Source organism: Aquarana catesbeiana, linkage group LG07 (assembly GCF_042186555.1).
Source record: "Aquarana catesbeiana isolate 2022-GZ linkage group LG07, ASM4218655v1, whole genome shotgun sequence".
NCBI lineage: Eukaryota > Metazoa > Chordata > Amphibia > Anura > Ranidae > Aquarana > Aquarana catesbeiana.
Window position 1 is genome coordinate 13747157 of NC_133330.1, and position 19409 is coordinate 13766565.

Consider the following 19409-nt stretch of genomic DNA (forward strand, 5'->3'; position numbering starts at 1 on the left):
CCTCACAACCCACCACATGTTGAAGGATGTCAGCTAACTTTAGCCTTGAAGGTTCCAATTAGACTGGAATAGGTCAGAGATTCTGCTATATATATATATATATATATATATATATATATATATATATATATATATCAGTTCAGATGTACAATATAATAATTAATAATGGGGCGTGGCTTGGATGTAGAGCGCGGCAGACGTCAGCTTGCGGAGCTCCTCACATCCTAACCAAATCCTGGCCATTGCTCGCCAATTTTCAGCAGCTTTCTCCCTTCAGACTGCTCGGGAAACCTCCTGTGAGCTGCAGGTCATGCCATCTAGGATCCACTCAATGGGTCCATGATCCAGAAAGAAGCAGTCGGCTTCTGCCACCTTGTGTCCCGATGCCATCTTGGCTGCAGGCTGCATGCCCAGCTAGCAGAAATGGAGGCTGACGGCATCTCTGAGAAACCAGCGTGTTCTCCAGACTGAATTTCCGACACATATACACAGGTCATCCTGCAGGCTATTGAGCGTAGTAAGACCTCTCTCCTGGTCCGCATTGACCATCTGGTAGAAGAATGCAATTTAATCCAAAACAATCTTGATAAGATCAGATGTCACCAGACGGACAAATAATCCTGCATTTCTGCCACTGAAGACACCGCTGCATAACATGCTGATCTCCTCCAATCTATCCAGTGTACAGTACAGTTGGTGGTGGCTAAATCAGACAACGCTGAGAATAGACTGCGGCAGAATAATATCAGCGTGCTGGGCCTTCCGGAGGGAGCTAAAGGAGAAAATCCAGCAGACTTTGCAGAAACCTTTTTCAAATCCATATTGGCCCTCACTGAAGTCTCCCAAACCTATGTGGTGGAGCACGCTCACAGGGTTCCTACTGGAAAGGGTATGTAACTATGTAACTATCTAGGAGCATTACCTACGTCCTTCCTGGTCCGCTTATAGAATTACAGAGAAAGGGATCGGATCCTTAATGTAAGGTGACCAGATTTTTAAAATGAAATCCGGGGACATATATTTTTTTTTTACTTGTAATGGCAGCAATTGACGACTCTTTGCCCGTCTCCGCCGCCCGCCTCACAGCCTGTCAAGTCTAAAGCCCCATACACACTATCAGATTTTCTGCTGATTTTTTCCTTCAGATTTACCAAAACCATATAATATGAGGTCAAACCTTAGGAGTTTCAATTTGCATGCAATCAGGCAGGCCCTTGCACTACATGGTTTTTGGTAAATCTGAAGACAAAAATCAGCAGAAAATCTGATAGTGTGTATGGGGCTTTACTCTTCGGGCCCCAGCTACTACTGGGTGGGGAGCAGAGGAAGATCACTCCACCAGGGAAGGCAAAGAGATAAGCAGGCAGGCGGCTGGCCGGGACTTGAGCCAAGGCAGAAGAACATGCGAGTGGAGCTGAATGGGCATGTGCCCGAAACTGAAGAAATTGTCCCTCCGCTCCGACCAGCACACGATCATCAGAAAGGGGCACAGATAATGCAAAAAAATAAACCCCCATAAACTAGTAGGAGCGGCAGAGGAGGGGGGGGCAATTCAGATTTTTTTCTTTTTATTCTGCACGGGCTGTCTTTTAAATTGCCCCAGCCCCTGTTCAAATCCAATCCAGGGTCAAAACCAGGGACAGACTTGGTCCGGGGACAGTGTCCTCAATCTGGGGACTGTCCCCAGAAACCGTGGATGTCTGGTCACCCTACCTTAATGAGGCCTGGAAACATCCCACACTGCCTTATAAAAATACCATGGTGCACTTCTTCCCTAATTTTTCCGCGGAGCTGCAAAAGAAGCGTAAGGCCTCATGTACACTGCTGCTGGTAAACGGACATTTAGGAGCAGTTGGGCATTTCCTGAACCATCCTCAATGTTATCTTATCAGTACATGTACATGGAGTACTTTAAAGTCATTCTAGGCAGTTGAGTTTAGAGGCTTTTTTTTCCTCGCTTTGGATTAAATTGCATTCTTCCACCAGATGGTCAATGCGGACCAGGAGAGAGGTCTTACTACCCTCAATAGCCTGCAGGATGACCTGTGTATTTATGTCAGAAGTTCAGTCTGGAGAAAACACTGGTTGCTCAGAGATGCCATCAGCCTTCATCTCTGCTAGATGGGCATGCAGCCTGTCAGCCAGCACCCTGAAAGAGCCTCTTCTCTCACTCCAGTGTGAAAGCCCAAGTGCTTTCACACTGGAGCGGTGCGCTGGCAGGATGCTCAAAAAAGTCCTGCCAGCCGCATCCGTGTATTTACCGCTCCTAAAGCGCCCCTGCCCATTGAAATCAATGGGCAGCGCCGCCGTACTGCCGGTAAAGCGCCGCTGCAACGGCGCTTTGTGGGTGATTTTAACCCTTTTTCGGCCCCAAGTGGGAGTTAAACGCGCCCGGCTAGTGGCCGAATAGCGCCGCAAAAATGACAGTAAAGCGCCTCAGTGGCACTTTACCGCAGACGCCGCGATGCCTCAGTGTGAAAGTAGCCTGACTTTTCTACTACCTATAAACAATACAGTGCTGCTACTGCTACCCCTTCTTTGCCATTACTATTTCTATTTTTTTTACTACTACCCCTTCTTTACTACTACTACTACTACTACTCTTATTACTTACTTACATACTTACTACTACTCTTTCTATGTTTTTACTACTACCCCTAACCTATTACCCTCTAATCCAGTGGTCTCCAAACTGCGGCCCAGGGGCCAGATGCGGCCCTTTCCTTGCATTTATCCGGCCCTTGGAGCACCATTTCATCCACTGATACTAACAGTGGGGCATAATCCCTCCCAATGACACCAATGATGGGGCCCAATTTCTCCCTATGACACCAATGATGGAGCACTATTCCTCCCAATGACATCAACAATGGGGCACAATTACTTCCACTGACACTAAAGAAAGGACATTGTTTTTTCCCACTGACATCAGGACCTGTTCTATGCCCAGTGATCACAGTCTGGCCCCCCTAATGTCTGAAGGGCCGTAAACTGGGCCTTTGTTTCGAAAGTTTGGAGACCCCTGCGTCTAATCTACTATCCTTACACTGAGACTAAAGCTGCTCCAGTAACTCCTACCCCCAGCATTGCCCCTGCCCATTCTGGGGTACTACTACATTCACTGCCACAACTACTACCCATACCCTACCACTGCCTGTACCGGGCAAATCCACTGCAGCTGCTCTTTTTCTGTATGTAATTTACATACAGTCAGACCTTGTAACATTTTATTTTTCTGCATGTAATTGTTATGTAATTGTTGAAAGTTTATGGTTAAAGCTTGGAATAAATATCTATATACAGTATTCAGTCTGGAGCCAGAAAAGTCTTAAAAATATAAATGATCAGAAAGATTTTTATTGTTTTACTGGAAATACAAGAAATCAGACAGAAAATGAAGCATTAACACCCTCTGTTAGTTACTGTGAGCCATTTATAAGTAATGCAACAAACCTCCAGCAGGGGGGCGCTATGCAGCAGGCAGTGATTTGCTATCAACTTCAGCAATCAATAGAAAGTCATTAGCACTAAATAATAAAATGATTGGTTTGATCAGACACAATAGAACTCATTGGATTTTATTTGAAATGTGAATGAAATTAATTTCTAATAAATGAACTGAGCAAAGCATAATGTATGTCTACATGGGCAGCAAGGATGCAGATTGGAGGGGGGGGGGTGGTTACAATGGAGGATTAAAGAATCTTCTCCTCTTCGTCCACTATGGCCATTTCACAGAGCCTGGGTATGGACACGTGGGACAGGCGGCTCCTCTGTTGCGGGATTCTTCCGTTTACTATGACGGACTTGAGATGGAGGTTTATCACGGCCAAGTATGGGATCCCCATTATGGGAAAGCGGACTGGAAAGGAGAAAGGATTTCCGGTAGGTAATCGTATGATGATCGTGTCTTGCTCAAATGTGAAGGAAACCTGTAAGAATAAAGATGGCACAGTGTCAGCTTGCTGGGCTATAAAAAGTCAATGAGTGTTGGACGTAGAGACAAAGACTTCACCACCATACTGTTATTTTCAGCAAAAATCTTTCCATAAGATGATATGTGTATGTAGCTTATCTTATGTATTCTTTATATATGTGTTGCATAAAATTGTTAATGGAAAGGAAAAATGGAAGGATGTGCTTCTGTGCTGCAATATTTTAGTGACAGGGTCTCTGAGGACGGTGTATCTCGTCACCTAGAACAATGACTGGAGCCCTCAGGACATAAATAGCTGTTGGCCAGTTTGGAGTCCCTGTGTCCCAGCCAGTCTCACCCAGAGTTCCACAGAACCCTAAGATTCCTTCAGAGGTTTGTAGAGGTTCCTTGAGCTGTGGCTGATTAACCTCCCATTTGATGGTGCCTGCTTATTTTGGGGCCCAACACCACTTGGCCGGGCCAGCTTCGTGTCACCAATGATCATTTTGCTGCCTGTAAGAGTGGAATTTTGACCACCACTGTAAGTGGGCCATTCTTACCACTGGCCACCAAGGGAAAGTAGCATTTTATTCTTCTCACTACCAATGAATTGGTTTTAGCAGGGGTTCCCCAAGACCTGAATATTTTTCAAGGGTTCCTCTGGGGCAAAAAGGTTGAGAAATGTAGCTGGCATGGCATACAGCAGCCTTTCCATTATCCTACCCCTACCACAAACATGCCAAAGGCTCGACTGTGCACTGAGGATCTGGCATTAGACAGTGAATACTAGGGGGCAGGGCTTATTGTCAAAGGGGGCAGGGCTTAACATTTGATGTGTGTATAACAATAGGAATGTTATACTTCTCTTGGTTGTTTTTTCCAAAATACTGTTTGTCTGTTATCTGCAGATCACCATGTACAAACCATATCTGCAATGTAAAAAAATGTTATGCCTTTTTCTATACTGATAAAAAAATGAATAATCTCCCCCTTCCAGGGCCGCAATACAAATCTGTCCTGATAAGGACCCCATCTGACACCATCCCAGCCATGGGTCCAATTCATATGTGTACTTGCTAGGGGTCCCATCTACTATGACTGACTTGGGGTAAATGAGAATACAATTATTCTGGGTCAGTTGTTTTTCATTCTACCCCATATAGATTTAGACCTTCTCACTTTTAGTTTCTGAGGAATTCTGCCCCCACAGATGAACTGAGCATTTATCAGCAGTAATATCCATTCCCTGTATTTCCCAATCACACACATTGGCATCCCACTGTTTTTCTCCCCAGCACCCACATTAGTCTGTCCCCTGTATCCCATCCCCAGCACACACATTGGTCTCTTCCTGTATTCCATCCCCAGCACACACATTGGTCTCTTCCTGTATCCCATCCCCAGCACACACATTGGTCTCTTCCTGTATCCCATCCCCAGCACACACATTGGTCTCTTCCTGTATCCCATCCCCAGCACACACATTGGTCTCTTCCTGTATCCCATCCCCAGCACACACATTGGTCCCTCCACTGTATCCCATCCCCAGCACCCACATTGTTCTCTTCCTGTATCCCATCCCCAGCACACACATTGGTCTCTTCCTGTATCCCATCCCCAGCACACACATTGGTCCCTCCACTGTATCCCATCCCCAGCACCCACATTGGTCCACCCCCTGTATCCTCCCCAGCACACACATTGGTCCCTCCCCTGTATCCCATCCCCAGCACCCACATTGGTCTCTTCCTGTATCCCATCCCCAGCACACACATTGGTCCACCCCCTGTATCCTCCCCAGCACACACATTGTAGTGCAGTGGAAGTTGCATTTTTGGGTGGAACTCCTCTTTCAGTCCCCAGCCAGCCCCCCACTACTCCCCAGATTGAGCCTTTACAGGGGACTTTATAGTGACATTCCATGTCAGGGATTTCCTGGTCCCCATTCCCTCCTCTTCCTAGAATAATCATCTCACAAACATAACAATAACACACACATACACCAAATAGAAATGAAATGTTACATGAAAAATTTCACAAGCCAATAATTCTGACAATCAGTGATCTGACCAACAGCAACCATGCACTAAGCGGTATATCATGGCACACATTGGCAGCATGATGGAATCCATTGGATCTTCCTATGTGGGAGGTTCTCATCCTTCATGGAATGAGCTGAAGGGGCGACCATCATAGCAAAGCCTTCATACCCTTCACCTTAGCCGTCACTGGCTGCCTACTGCATCTTTCGGAGATGGATATGGAGTCACTGATATTATGGGATTTTCTAAAACTGGAGAGTGTAAAATCTGATGCAACTCTGCATAGAAACCAATCAGCTTCCAGTTTTAGTAAATAACCCCCAATGTGTCCAATATGAACAGTGATGCCCCATCCAACATTTGTCCCGCCCCTCCCAGCATAGATATACCTTGGTGTCTGATCCCTCCTGGAGGGGGAAGAAGCTTTTCTTCTGCTCCTCTCCCCAGATATCGTTCACCTTCGTGTTCAAGACTATCTTGCGGATGTCTCCATGAACGTCAAATCGAGCACCAAAGTGTATCACAAAATTCTTATCATCTGTTCCCAAGTTTATGGAAAACCTAGAAAGACAGGAACAGAAATGATTTTGCTCAGCCGACCTTGTTGGATATAATAGTCGAGTCATTCGCCAGTGGTCCTCCCATGGGTTTCAGAGGTACTGCCACTTTTAATGAGAATTCATGATAGCAAATTATATTAAAATGTTCTAAAATCTCAATAAATAGAATTAAAAAAAAAAAGTATATATAAAAATTTTTACCAGCTAATAGTTTTGGGAACTTAAAAATATAAATGGCTTGCTTGAAGCACATTTATAAACAAAGGGGTAAGGGGGGCTCTGCTGGGGACATCTGATGCAAGGGGGGGCCCCCGCTGGGGACACCTGCGTGAGTAAAAGAATTAATGAAATCGCAAAATCGCAAAATCTTGTATGCCATACTGCCATTATTTATGAAAAACAAATGCTGCCCTTTTAGTTTTGTTCAATCTAAACCCCTTCAGCTCCGGAAAGTTTTACCCCCCCATGAACAGGCCATTTTCTGCGATACTGCGCCACGTTACTGTAACTGACTGACAATTGCGTGTCGTGCAACGCTGTACCCAAGTAAAATTGATGTGCTTTTTTTTCCACTAATAGCACTTTTAGTGATATTTTATTTTTTACGATATAAACAAACCGACAATTTTGAAAAAAAAGCAATATTTTTTACTTTTTGGTATAATAAAAATGTCTTCCTCAATTTAGGCCAATATGTATTCTGCTGCATATTTTTGGTAAAAAAATCCCAATAAGTGTATATTGCTTGGTTTGCACAAAAGTTATCGCATCTACAAAATAGGGAATACGGCATTTTCATTTATTTTTTACTAGTAATGGCGGCGATCAGTGATTTTTTAGCGGGACTACAACATTGTGGCGGACAGATCGGACACCTAACTGACACTTTTGACGCTTTTTGGGGACCAGTGCTAAAAATATGCACTGTCACTATACTACTGACACTGGCTGGGAAGGGTTAACATCAGGGGTGATCAAGGGGTTAACCGTGTCCCTAGGGGGTTCTTGCTAACTGTGTGGGGGATGGACTGACTAGATGAACAGAGTGATCCGTGTGCCTGGTTAGCAGGAACACAGGATCACTCTGTTCATCTCTGACAGAATGGCGATCTGCCTTGTTTACATCAGCAGACCGCTGTTCCATCTCTGTGGGGAGCGATTGCAGGTGGCCGCTAAGGAGACACTACTAAGAGGGGGAGCTGAACTAATAAATTAAAGCTAGGAAGGTGAGCTGAGCTGCAGCGTCACTGCTAGGAGATGAAGAAGTATGGTTAATTTCATCGATGAAAACATTTTTGTCAAAATTTTCACCAGCGACCTTTCTACAGTGACGAAAACAAAACGAAAAAGTACACCACATTTTCGTCCACTGATGAAAACTATGACAAAAACCAATTCCGTTTCCGTTAATGAATGAAAACAAAGCAGAAATGTGAGTGAGGGATGTTTACCCTTGTGTAGAGCCCGTGAGTGCTTCTGCTACTAGCAAGCAAGCGAATCCGTAGCGTGCTTACCAGTTAGCACTGTGCAGCATTACAGGCCTCCAAACGAGAGTCCCACTCCCGATGACCGTCCAGAGCAGAGCACTGCGAGTGTGTACATTACAGGCCTCCCCTCAGACCACTGTCCGTCTAGAGCACTGTGTGAAATACAGACCTCCTGACCACTGGCATCCAGAGCACTGTGCATTACAGGTCTCCCCTCAGACATGAGACCACCATCCAGCACTTTGCAGCCTTACAGGCCTCTCAAAGTCAGACCACCATCCAGAGAACTGTGCAGCATTACAGGCCTCTAATACCACCATCCAGAGCACTGTGCATTACAGACCTCCTCAGACCACCATCCAGAGCACTGTGTAGCATTACAGGCCTCCTCAGACCACCGTCCAGAGCACTGTGTAGCATTACAAGCCTCCTCAGACCACAGTCCAGAGCACTGTGTAGCATTACAGGTCTCTCAGACCACTGTCCAGAGCACTGTGCAGCATTACAGGCCTCTCAGACCACTGTCCAGAGCACTGTGCAGCATTACAGGCCTCTTCAGACCACCATACAGAGCACTGTGTAGCATTACAGGCCTCTCAGACCACCGTCCAGACCACTGTGTAGCATTACAGCCACTGTCTAGAGCACTGTGCAGCATTACAGGCCTCTCAGACCACTGTCCAGAGCACTGTGCAGCATTAAAGGCCTCTTCAGACCACCATACAGAGCACTGTGTAGCATTACAGGCCTCCTAAGACCACCGTCCAGAGCACTGTGCATTACAGGCCTCCTAAGACCACCGTCCACAGCACTGTGCATTACAGGCCTTCTCAGACCTCTATCCAGAGCACTGTGCATTACAGGAGTCCTCAGATCACCATCCAGAGCACTGTGTAGCATTACAGGCCTTGTTTCAACTCAATCAATCCTTTTATCCTTATAAAAGAATTGTCAAACGGATGAGGAGCCCACAGTAGGCATAATTCCTCCATGTTGGTGACAGCGATTTTGTTTTGATTTTTGTTTTTTTCTGAGTTGGCAGGCGGCGTAATTGATGATTGACGACAGATATATATGGGGGGGGCACTGTTTTTTTATTTTTAAAAAAAGGATTTGTCAAAAACTATCTCTCTGTTTTTATTATTTGCTGTACACTTTTTTGGTGAATAGGTAGTGGGACTATGTACCAGATACCATTCACATAAAGGGGGGCGGTATCTGGGGGCCCCCTTGTTAAAGGGGGCTTCCAGATTCTGATAAGCCCCCCACCCACAGACATGGCAATATGGGGACAATGTGCTTTGAGGTGGGGGGCTCAGTGCCTCCCCTGCCCCAAAGCACTCACCCCCCATGTGGCCTGGTATGGTTCAGAAGGGGGGGCACTCACCTCTTTCCTGCCCTGATGGGCTGCATGCTCAGATAAGGGTCTGTTTAGGATTTTTGGGGGGACCCCATGCTGATTTTTTTTTTTAATGGCATGGTATGGACTGGGGGGACCCCACACTGTTTTTTTTTTTTTTAAATTATTTTGCCAGAAATGGTATTGTATTGCTGGAAATTTAAACATCATTTCATGCATTTTTTTCTTTAGAAATGTCATTTTTGCTGCAGCATATTCTAGATATGCTACAGAAGCACCACTTTACAGGCAGACCACTGGGACCCCCAGGCACTATATTTAAAGGAATTTTTCATTTTTATTGTTTCACTTAAAGTGGGAACTCCTGGGGGGGGGGTCCCCTTAGTCTGTCCGCAAAGTGGTGCATCTGTAGCATGTATAACACATTCTGCAGCAAAAATCACATTCCTAAAGAAATAAAAACAAATCACATTTGAATTGACTCCCGGCTATTTAAACAAAAGAAAGAAAAATATGTGCGGGTGCGTGGGGCCCCCAAAATCCATAACAGACCCTTATCCAGGCATGCAGCCCAGCAGGACAGGAAAGGGGGGCATACCATCAACATGGAGACAAGGTGCTTACCCCCCTCATGTTGAGGGCATGTAACCTGGTATGGTTCAGGAGGGGGAGGGGCACCTGCCGGGGAGACCTGCAGGTCTGCATGCACAGATAAAGGTCTGTTATGGATTTTGGTTTGTTGCCGGGTAATGTCAACATTCTTTTCTTTACATTCATCTGTCAGTGGGGTTATTAAGGACGTGGGCTATTTCTTCACACAGAATTCAAATCGGTTGATCGTTTTTCGACCGATCCAAATTGTAATCGTTCTGAAATGTTGGAATTCGTTCGAAAATTAATAAATTTGATTAAATTTATCGAAAACAAAACTAAATTTAAAGAAAACGGAACTAAACGAATTCCAAACCAAAATGAAATTAGTAACAACTAATCTATCCAAAATAAAACTCATTTTTCTGTCCTGTACATGTCTATTGTCAGTTGTCATATTTCAGATGATGGCCGATAAGTCATCAGACAAGTTTTATCCAGAATGACATTTTGTAGAAGCACAAATGTTGGAGCAAAATTTGCTCTGAGCAAAACAATCTGATGTCAGGTATTATTTGAGGGCCCACACACCCCAAATTCCCAGTGAGGGGTCAATAGGATGTACTGTACACAGAACACACTTTACTACTTTTGGCAAATAATTGTATTATACAGAAAACAGATGTATATTGTATAATAAGTATTCTAGAACCAAAACTTACGCTTTACAGCCCACCGGAATGAAGCCCTCCACCTCCATGCAGTAACCAGGTCCAAACGTGTTAATAGTCTGTATGAGAGAAAGGAGAGAATTATTACACCCTGTTTAATAGAGAGGGGGGATGATTATTACACCCTGTATAATAGAGAGGGGGGTGATTATTACACTCTGTATAATAGAGAGGGGGGTGATTATTACACCCTGTATAATAGAGAAGGGGGTAATTATTACACCCCATATAATAGAGACAGGGGTGATTATTACACCCCGTGTAATAGAGAGGGGGATGATTATTACACCCCTTATAATAGAGAGGGGGGTGATTATTACACCCTATATAACAATAATTGCAGCGCTCAGTAATTATAATAAGCATAAAACAAAACACTCGTGCAATTACTAATAGTATCTGTATAAAAAGATTGAAATGTAATTCAATTGATGTGTGATGACATCACAAGTGAAGAGTCCAGTGAATCAATAGTCCCAGAATGGCTTTCTCAACCTTTACCATACAAGTAACAACCGCCTGCTGTGACCTGCCTTCACCATATAGGAAGATTGCACACTCATCAGAATGTATTGCTGTCTATGGCAGTCGTGGCTGGTTATCCAAACAAAAGAACTCGCTGCTCCAGGAGCCCGTCCCGGCTCTCCCCCGCATACAACCAACAATGAAAGAGATGGCTGCACTCCAGGATCAATCAAAATTCTTTAATATCCGAACATCCCAAGTGTTACAAACAGACAGGCAGGTAGACTATTTTCACACACTAACATGTGCGCTTATTCATTACCAGTAATGAACACTATAATCCCGGTGTTCTGCCGAGAAAGTTCCCCTCGGCGAATAAGGACCCCCCTCTACTGCGCAGGCGCAGCGCTTGCACAGTAGGAGCTGGCGGAAATAGCCGAAGCTGAATACAATAGAAATCAGCTGGACACGGTGCCTGTAAGAGGGCCCCTCGTGGGCTTGCTCGCCACGCTTCGGGCACGGCCTCGCTTCGCTCGGCACTTTTTTATTCTCCCTCTAGGTCCACTTGGATGGTGGGGCTTCAACCCGGACCCAGGGCGCAGGCGCCGTGTACAGCTGATTGAAGTTTTTCATCTTTGGCTATTTTCGGCGGCTCCTAGTCGTTCGTACTGTGCAAGCCCTGCGCCTGCGCAGTACAGGGGGGTCCTTATCCGCCGGGGGAACTTTCTCGGCAAGACACCGGCCACCACTGCGGGAGATGGACGCCCTCCTTACCTCTGTCCTGCCCCGACTCCAATCTCCCCTCCTCCTCCCCACACAGAGTCATAGAGCAGTCTGTGACTTTGATTTGTTTTTTATTAGGGGGTTAACAGCTTGGATAGGGATGGAAAGCTATGGGATGCCTGTTTGACTTCAGCAAACTTCAGGGACAACTTCCTATATACAGTTATATACAGTCTCCTTCACTTGCCTCCTGCAGACACTTGGTTTCTCTCTGGCTCAGCCTCTGCTCGTACACTCCTGGGGGAACTTGAAAGTCTCCTTGTTTGTTCAGCCATGGCTCATTACAGGCAGGGACTCGCAGTCCCTTGATAGTAGCACACGTGGAGTGACACAGCAATGAGATCCTTCATTGAACGATTGAAGACTTAAGCAAATCTGCTGTCTTCAAGGGAGATTGGCTACATGTGCCAGTCTCCCCCCTTTGTTAGCCCCCAATAGTTGCACTACTCACTCTGTCCTCTCTTGCTCCCGTGCCTCCAGGAAGACCTCCTCCTGTGTGTTTTGGCAGGATCCTTCCAGCACCAGAGCTCCGGCCCAAGACAGGATACCCTCCCTTCCCACTAAACTAGGGGGTTCAATTCAAGGGCCACCAACAGCCTCCTCAACACTGCATCTCCATCTTCTGCCCAACTGCCCTGCTGGCATGGCCTATGTCTTTTCATGGAGCTATCTCAACCCACTGCCAGCCCATTGCTGAGGATTGGCCAAGGCCCCATAAGTATTCAAGGCATCTCCTCCTAACCCCCACCCAGCTCTGAACGCTAATGAATCCTAACCCAATTGACCCCAAAGACTCAAAAATGTACAATATGAGTCAGAGTATTGTTTACCTATCCTACACACTGCATCTAGCACACACTAGAGGGTACATCTTCATAACTGGAGACTGGTTATTTTCTCCCTCTAGTGTGGCACTCTGACTGTGTACTACATATTTCTGAGCCAAGAAGTAAGGGGCTGTGGGACTTGTAATCCTGTGTGCAACTATAACTGGACTTGAGTCTTCCTTAGCCTACGCCTCCCAGAAAGCTGCTAGCAGAATAGGGGATAATTGGAAAGGCTATTTAAGGAGTTGTCTTTGGTGGGCCCACTCTTTCCTCCCATGGACATTACAGTGACATTACAGTGAGCATCGGAGCTGCTGAGATCATGGCCTACAAAAACCCTGTGAGCAATCGCTGCCACGGGTAAAGCTTCATTACCAGACGCCATTAAACGATCCTCTGCTTCTGCCTAGCAATCAGTGGACCTCGCTGCGGTGCCAACCCAGACCACTGTGTTCCACATCTGACCAACCTACAGCATCTACCATTTCGCTGGCTGGTGTACAGACCCTGTATCGCTTCCTAACTCATTACTGTTTGCCTCTGTCATCCTGAAGTTACTTAATTGCATGGTGTTCTATCCAACCAACCCTAGATGCTGTTCCAGGGATTGGCTGACTGATACCCTAAAATCTATCATTTGCCTTATATTGCCAATACAGAAATATATGTTCAGTTTACATTGTGTCCATGGTCTCTTGTGAATTCTTGCCATGGATTGGATTTTTCCAAAAGTGTATTTGTTCAATGTTTGTTGGATAAAACATGCAATGTGATTATTTGTCTAATTTGTGATTTTTCTTGTACAATATCACAGTAGTTGACAAGATCTGAGGCCCTGACAAAGCGGGTCAGCCCGTGAAACGTGTTGGCTACAAAGAAACAGATCTCAAGACCAGGACAATACTATCCTGGACAACTAATGTGATATTTTGTTTTTAAAACAAGGCCCTTTTTAGATATTGTGTAATACTTTGAATAAAGATATGTAATATTGTTTTTAAAATAAGTGATCAGTGTTTATTATACCTAAGGAGGTACATGTAAAGTCACAAATAAGTTTTGCATTCCTATATTTGTGTAAATTGTTGTTGATGAATCCTTCTTTTAAGCCAGTTATTTGCTAATATGTGCTTTGGTTGAAATGCTTTACAGCTAGTTAAACTCTGTTTAATAACTAATTGGCACCCACCATTTCCAAAAACTATATTCTGTCTTTGGGGACCAAAGATTTTTAGTGGGGGGGCTGAAGCCAGGTGATGGCTATGATATCATGGATGGAGTGGGCATTACCTTTATAACTGCATACTGGTTAGTTTCTCCCTCTAGTGTTGCTCTCAGATTGTTTACATTATATCCTGAGCCAAGAAGCAAGGGACCGTGGGACTTGTAGCCCTGTGTAGAGCCATAACTGGACTCCTGAGTCTTACTTAGCCTACAACTCCCAGCAAGCTGCTAGCAGAATGGGGGATCATTGGAAAGGCTATTTAAGAAAATGTTTTTGGCAAGTCCGCTGTCTTCTCCCCGATACCTTCCAGTGAGCATCAGAGCTGCCATCCGGATGCAGATGAACCTGCATTACCGGGCACCGTTAAAAGATCCTCTGTTTCTCCTGCCTGCCACTCGGCGAACCTCGCTGGCTGGTGTGCAGACCCTGTATCGCTTCTTGTGTGTGCTGACAACTTCCAGGATCTGGTGAGTGGGCTTAGGCTTAAAACCCCCCTTTTCTTCAGCAACACTCAGCACGTGGACACTGCATGCAGTCAACATAACCTGAATTACAAAGGAACTTTCCACTTCTGCTTTATCCCCTTCTTGTTGACTGCTTAAAACCCCTGAGGATTTGCTACAACACTACTGAGCTCCAAAATGCTGGTGAAAACTGTGTTCAGGCCTGACACTTGGACTACCCTTATTTCAGGGGCAGACTGACAACTCATGAGGCCCCGGGCAATAGGAGATTATGGGGCCCCCAGGCAATAGGAGATTATGGGGCCCCAGGCAATATATTATGGGGCCACACAGTATACACACACACACACACACACAGATAAAGTATACACACACAGACACACAATACACACACACAGTATACACACAGAAAATATACATACACACACTGAAAATGTACTGGAGAGGCGGGCAGCTATAATCCTGGGATTTTTTTTAAAAAACACAGATTTTTACATACTGTCCCTGGTTTTATTGAGGCTGGCAATCCTGATGGGGCAACTTAGTGGCATGGGGCTCTCAGGCAGTGCCCAAGTGCGCGAATGGTCAGTCCGCCCCTGCTTTATTCAATTATTAGTATGGTGTGAACTTACCCAACTAGAATTTAACACCCTTCACTATAGGATTAGGGTTCCCTGAGTGAAAACCTTCTAGCCATAGTCGCCCCACCAGCGAGTCCACTTTGCATATTTCAACTACTCAGTGTTTACCATTCTCTGCATAATTAAGTGTTATTGCTCATTACGGTTTGCCTTTGTCATCCTTAAGTTACTTACAAACCCCTTACAACCACTTAATGCCTATAATAAGGCTTACCTGTAGCTACCCAGGATATCTCCTAAACCTGCACAGTTTAGGAGACATCCCCTGTCCCCTGCATGTGCCGATGTCATCAGCACATGCGCACTAAAGCAAACTTAAGCAACGGCACGTATGTGTCGTTGCTTCAGTGAGTGTGCCATTACCGGTGGCTCCCGTGCACATGCGCGAAAGTGACGTCAACGCGGCTCCGGCTAATCACAGCGCCAGAGTCTGCGATACCCGGAAGTCACTCCGGGAGAGATGTCGCCGGCCAGAGGGGGGTACAAGGACCGCTGCGGGGGCTTCGATGAAAGGAAAGCAATTCATAATGAGCTAGTATGCTATGCATACTAGCTCATTATTCCTTTGTCTTGCAGGGGGGTTTTTTTGTTTTTGTTTTTTTAAAAAAAGGGTTTACAACCACTTTAATTGCCTGGTGTTCTATCCAACCAACCCTGTTCCAGGGATTGACTGACTGACACCCTAAAATATATTGTTTGCCTTTGCCAATATAGAAATCTGCTGTGTTCCATTTACATTGTGTCCGTGGTTCATTTAAAGGGGTATATATCATGTCAGAACCTAGAGTGTCAACACAAGGGCAACACAAGAGGACAAGCAACATCCAATGGTCCTGATGGAGGTAGCACTACATACATGTATATACCTAAAACTAAGAGAATGCATTCATCACACCCTAAATCTAAATAACTAACATCCTGACCTACACCCAGCAATGCTACACCAGCCTATGCCCACACCCAACAAGTCTATACCCACCAAAGTCCAACACCCATCAATGCCCAAACACAACAATGCTATAATCAACCTATGCCCACACCTAGCAACCCTATATCAACCACTGGCTACTTGCAGCAACCCTATACCAATCAATGCCCACATCCAGCAACCCTATACCCACCACAGCCTACATCCAGCAATCTTATACCCATTACTGCCCACATAATCAACTGTATACTCACAATTACCCACACCCAGCAACCCTATCCAAATCAATGCCTACACCTAGCAACCGTACATCAACCTATGTCCACACCGGGCAACCCTATACCCACCACTGCCCAGACAATCAGCCGTTTACTCACCATTGCCCACACACGTCAACCCTATCCAAGCCTATGCCCACACCTTGGGACCTTACATCAACCCATGTCCACACCGAGCAAAAACCCACTGTCCACATCCAGCAACTCTATACTCACCACAGTCCACATTTATCAATGGTTCACCAACCTATGTCCATACCAGAAACAATATACCAACCACTGCTCCCACCCAGCAACAATATTCTCATTATTGCCCTCACCCAGCAACTCTATACTCTCCACTGTCCACGCCCAGCAACCCTATACCCACCACTGCCCACACCCAACAACCCTATACCCACCACTGCCTACACCTAGCAAATTTATACCCACCACTGCCCATACCCAGCAACCTTATACCAACCACTGCCCACACCCATCAACATTATACTCACCACTGCACACACCCAGCAACCTTATACCAACCACTATCCACACCCAGCATACTATACCAATCACTGCCCAAAACCATCAATCCTAAACCCACCACTGCCCACACCCAGCAACCTTATATCCACCACTGCCCACACCCAGCAACCCTACACCCTCCACTGCCAAAAACCTTCAACCCTAAACCAACAATTGTCCACGCCCATCAACCTTATACCATCCACTGCCCTCATCCATCACCCCTATACCATCCACTGCCCTCACCCAACAACACTATATTATTCACTTTCCACAGCCAGTAACCCTATACCAATCACTTCCCACACCCATCAACCATATACCATCCACTGCCCTCACCCAGTAACACTATACCATGCACTTCCCACACCCATCAACCCTATACCATCCATTGCCTTCAGCCATCAACACTATACCATTCACTTCCCACAGCCAGCAACCCCATACCATCCGCTGCTCTCACCCATCAACCCTATACCATCCACTGCCCTCACCCATCAACCCTATACCCTCCACTGTCCACACCCATCAACCCCATACCATCAACTGCCCTCACCCATCAGCTCGATACCATCCACTGCCCTCACCCATCAACCCTATACAATCCACTGCCCTCAATCAGTAACACTATACCAACCACTGCCCTCACGCATCAACCCTATACCATCCACTGTCCTCAACCATCAACCCTATACCATCCACTGCCCTCACCCATCAATCCTATACCATCCTCTGCCCTCACCCATAAACCCTATACCATCCACTGCCCTCACCTAACAACCCTATACCATCAACTGCCCTCACCCATCAGCTCTATACCATCCACTGCCCTCACCCATCAACCCTATACCATCCACTGTCCTCACCCATCAACCCTATAGCATCCACTGCCCTCACCCATCAACCCTATACCAATCAACTGCCCTCACCCAACAACCCTATACCATCCACTGCCCTCACCCATCAACCCTATACCATCCACTGCCCTCAATCAGCAACACTATACCAACCACTGCCCTCATGCATCAACCCTATACCATCCAGTACCCTCACCCATCAACCCTATTCCATCCACTGCCCTCACCCAACAACCCTATACCATCCACTGCCCTCACTCATCAACCCTATACCATCCACTTCCCTCACCCATCAACCCTATACCATCCACCGCCCTCACCTAGCAACTATTGGTGCTCATACTCACATTATCTGCCATCCTGCTTCTTTATCAGACAATCTTGTAAACAGGTGCACTTCTACCTGTTCATATATAGGAGTTCTGCTGAGGGTGGAACCAGTCGAGAGGTAGGGATTACACACCCCCCCCCCCCATTGCTACCTGAGCAGAGAATTTTTCCAGAGAATGAATTAAATATGGATACAGTGTGACTGAGCATGGGCTGTCATTCGTCACTCTGCTGGAATGTCACCATAAACAGTAAGGGGACAAAAGATGACTATCCTCATTTCTAAGTCAATTCTACAACACAAAGTAACAATTTAGATTACCTGATACACATGACATGACATCATATGAGGCACAAGAGAAACATAAAAATTAAAAGATAAGTGATAGCAGAAAAACTACCAAGTGGTCCATCGAGTCCCGTTCCCCCCCCCCCTTTTTTTCCCCTCTAGTGATATAAAGATCTATATAGAGGAATCAGGACCTCCTTCCTCTTGCTGGTGGCCCCTCTAGTGATATAAAAATCTATATAGAGGAATCAGGGCCTCCTTCCACCTGCTGGTGACCCCTCTAGTGACATAAAGATCTATATAGAGGATTCACATAGTAGCCAACAGTCCCGATTTTCCCGGGACAATCCCGATTTTGGGACCCTCGTCCCGATTGGAGGCTGTCCCAAATCAGGATTTCCATCAGGAAAATCGGGAATGTTGTTTTTTTAATTTTTGGAGCAGCTGGCTCCAGCAAAATGGCCGCTGGCACCACCGCTAGATCTTCCCCCTAGTGTTCAGTGGAGAGAGGAAGGGGGCTCGATCCGTGCAGCCAATGAATCAGCTCCTTTAGCTGCACGGATCGGCCCCTCCCCTCTTAACTGAACACACGGCGCCGGTGTCTTGCCAAGAAAGTTCCCCAGCTATTCAGCTCGGCTATTTCCGCCAGCTCGTACTGCGCAAGCGCTGCGCCTACGCAGTACAGGGGGGTCCTTACTTGCCGAGGGGAACTTTCCAGGCAGAACACCGACCGTTCCTGGACGTGTGGTGGGGGGGCGTTATGGGAGGGGAGGGTCTGGACTGGCAATGATGAAGGGGGTGGTCTGCACTGGAGGGGCCTGCACTAATAAAGGGGGGGTCTGCACTAATAGAGGGGGGTCTGCACTAATAGAGGGGGTCTGCACTGATAGAGGGGGGTCTGCACTGAGGGGGTCTGCACTAATAGAGGGGGGCTGCACTGAGGGGGTTCTGCACTAATAGAGGGGGGCTGCACTGAGGGGGGGCTGCACTGAGGGGGGTCTGCACTAATAGAGGGGGGCTGCACTGAGGGGGGTCTGCACTAATAGAGGGGGGCTGCACTGAAGGGGGTCTGCACTAATAGAGGGGGGTCTGCAATGAGGGGGTCTGCACTGATGGAGGGGGATATGC

At 46.3% G+C, this 19409-nt stretch overlaps 1 protein-coding gene across 1 annotated transcript; it reads right to left on the reverse strand.

Annotated features, from left to right (window-relative positions):
* Positions 1-3640: 3640 nt before the first annotated feature.
* Positions 3641-18057, reverse strand: LOC141102379 (galectin-1-like). The gene is made up of 4 exons (XM_073591331.1): positions 18010-18057; positions 10679-10746; positions 6348-6519; positions 3641-3932 (listed from the first exon to the last, which is right to left on the reverse strand). The coding sequence occupies exons 1-4, from the start codon at positions 18019-18021 to the stop codon at positions 3696-3698; spliced, it is 489 nt and encodes a 162-aa protein (XP_073447432.1). The 5' UTR covers positions 18022-18057; the 3' UTR covers positions 3641-3695.
* Between the last annotated feature and the right edge of the window lie 1352 nt (positions 18058-19409).

Coding starts and splice junctions, on each gene's coding strand:
- LOC141102379 (XM_073591331.1), bottom strand. Junction 6,520..10,678: donor ATTCCGGTGGGCTGTAAAGC/GTAAGTTTTGGT, acceptor CTGTCTTTCTAG/GTTTTCCATAAACTTGGGAA. Junction 3,933..6,347: donor AGGAGGGATCAGACACCAAG/GTATATCTATGC, acceptor TTATTCTTACAG/GTTTCCTTCACATTTGAGCA.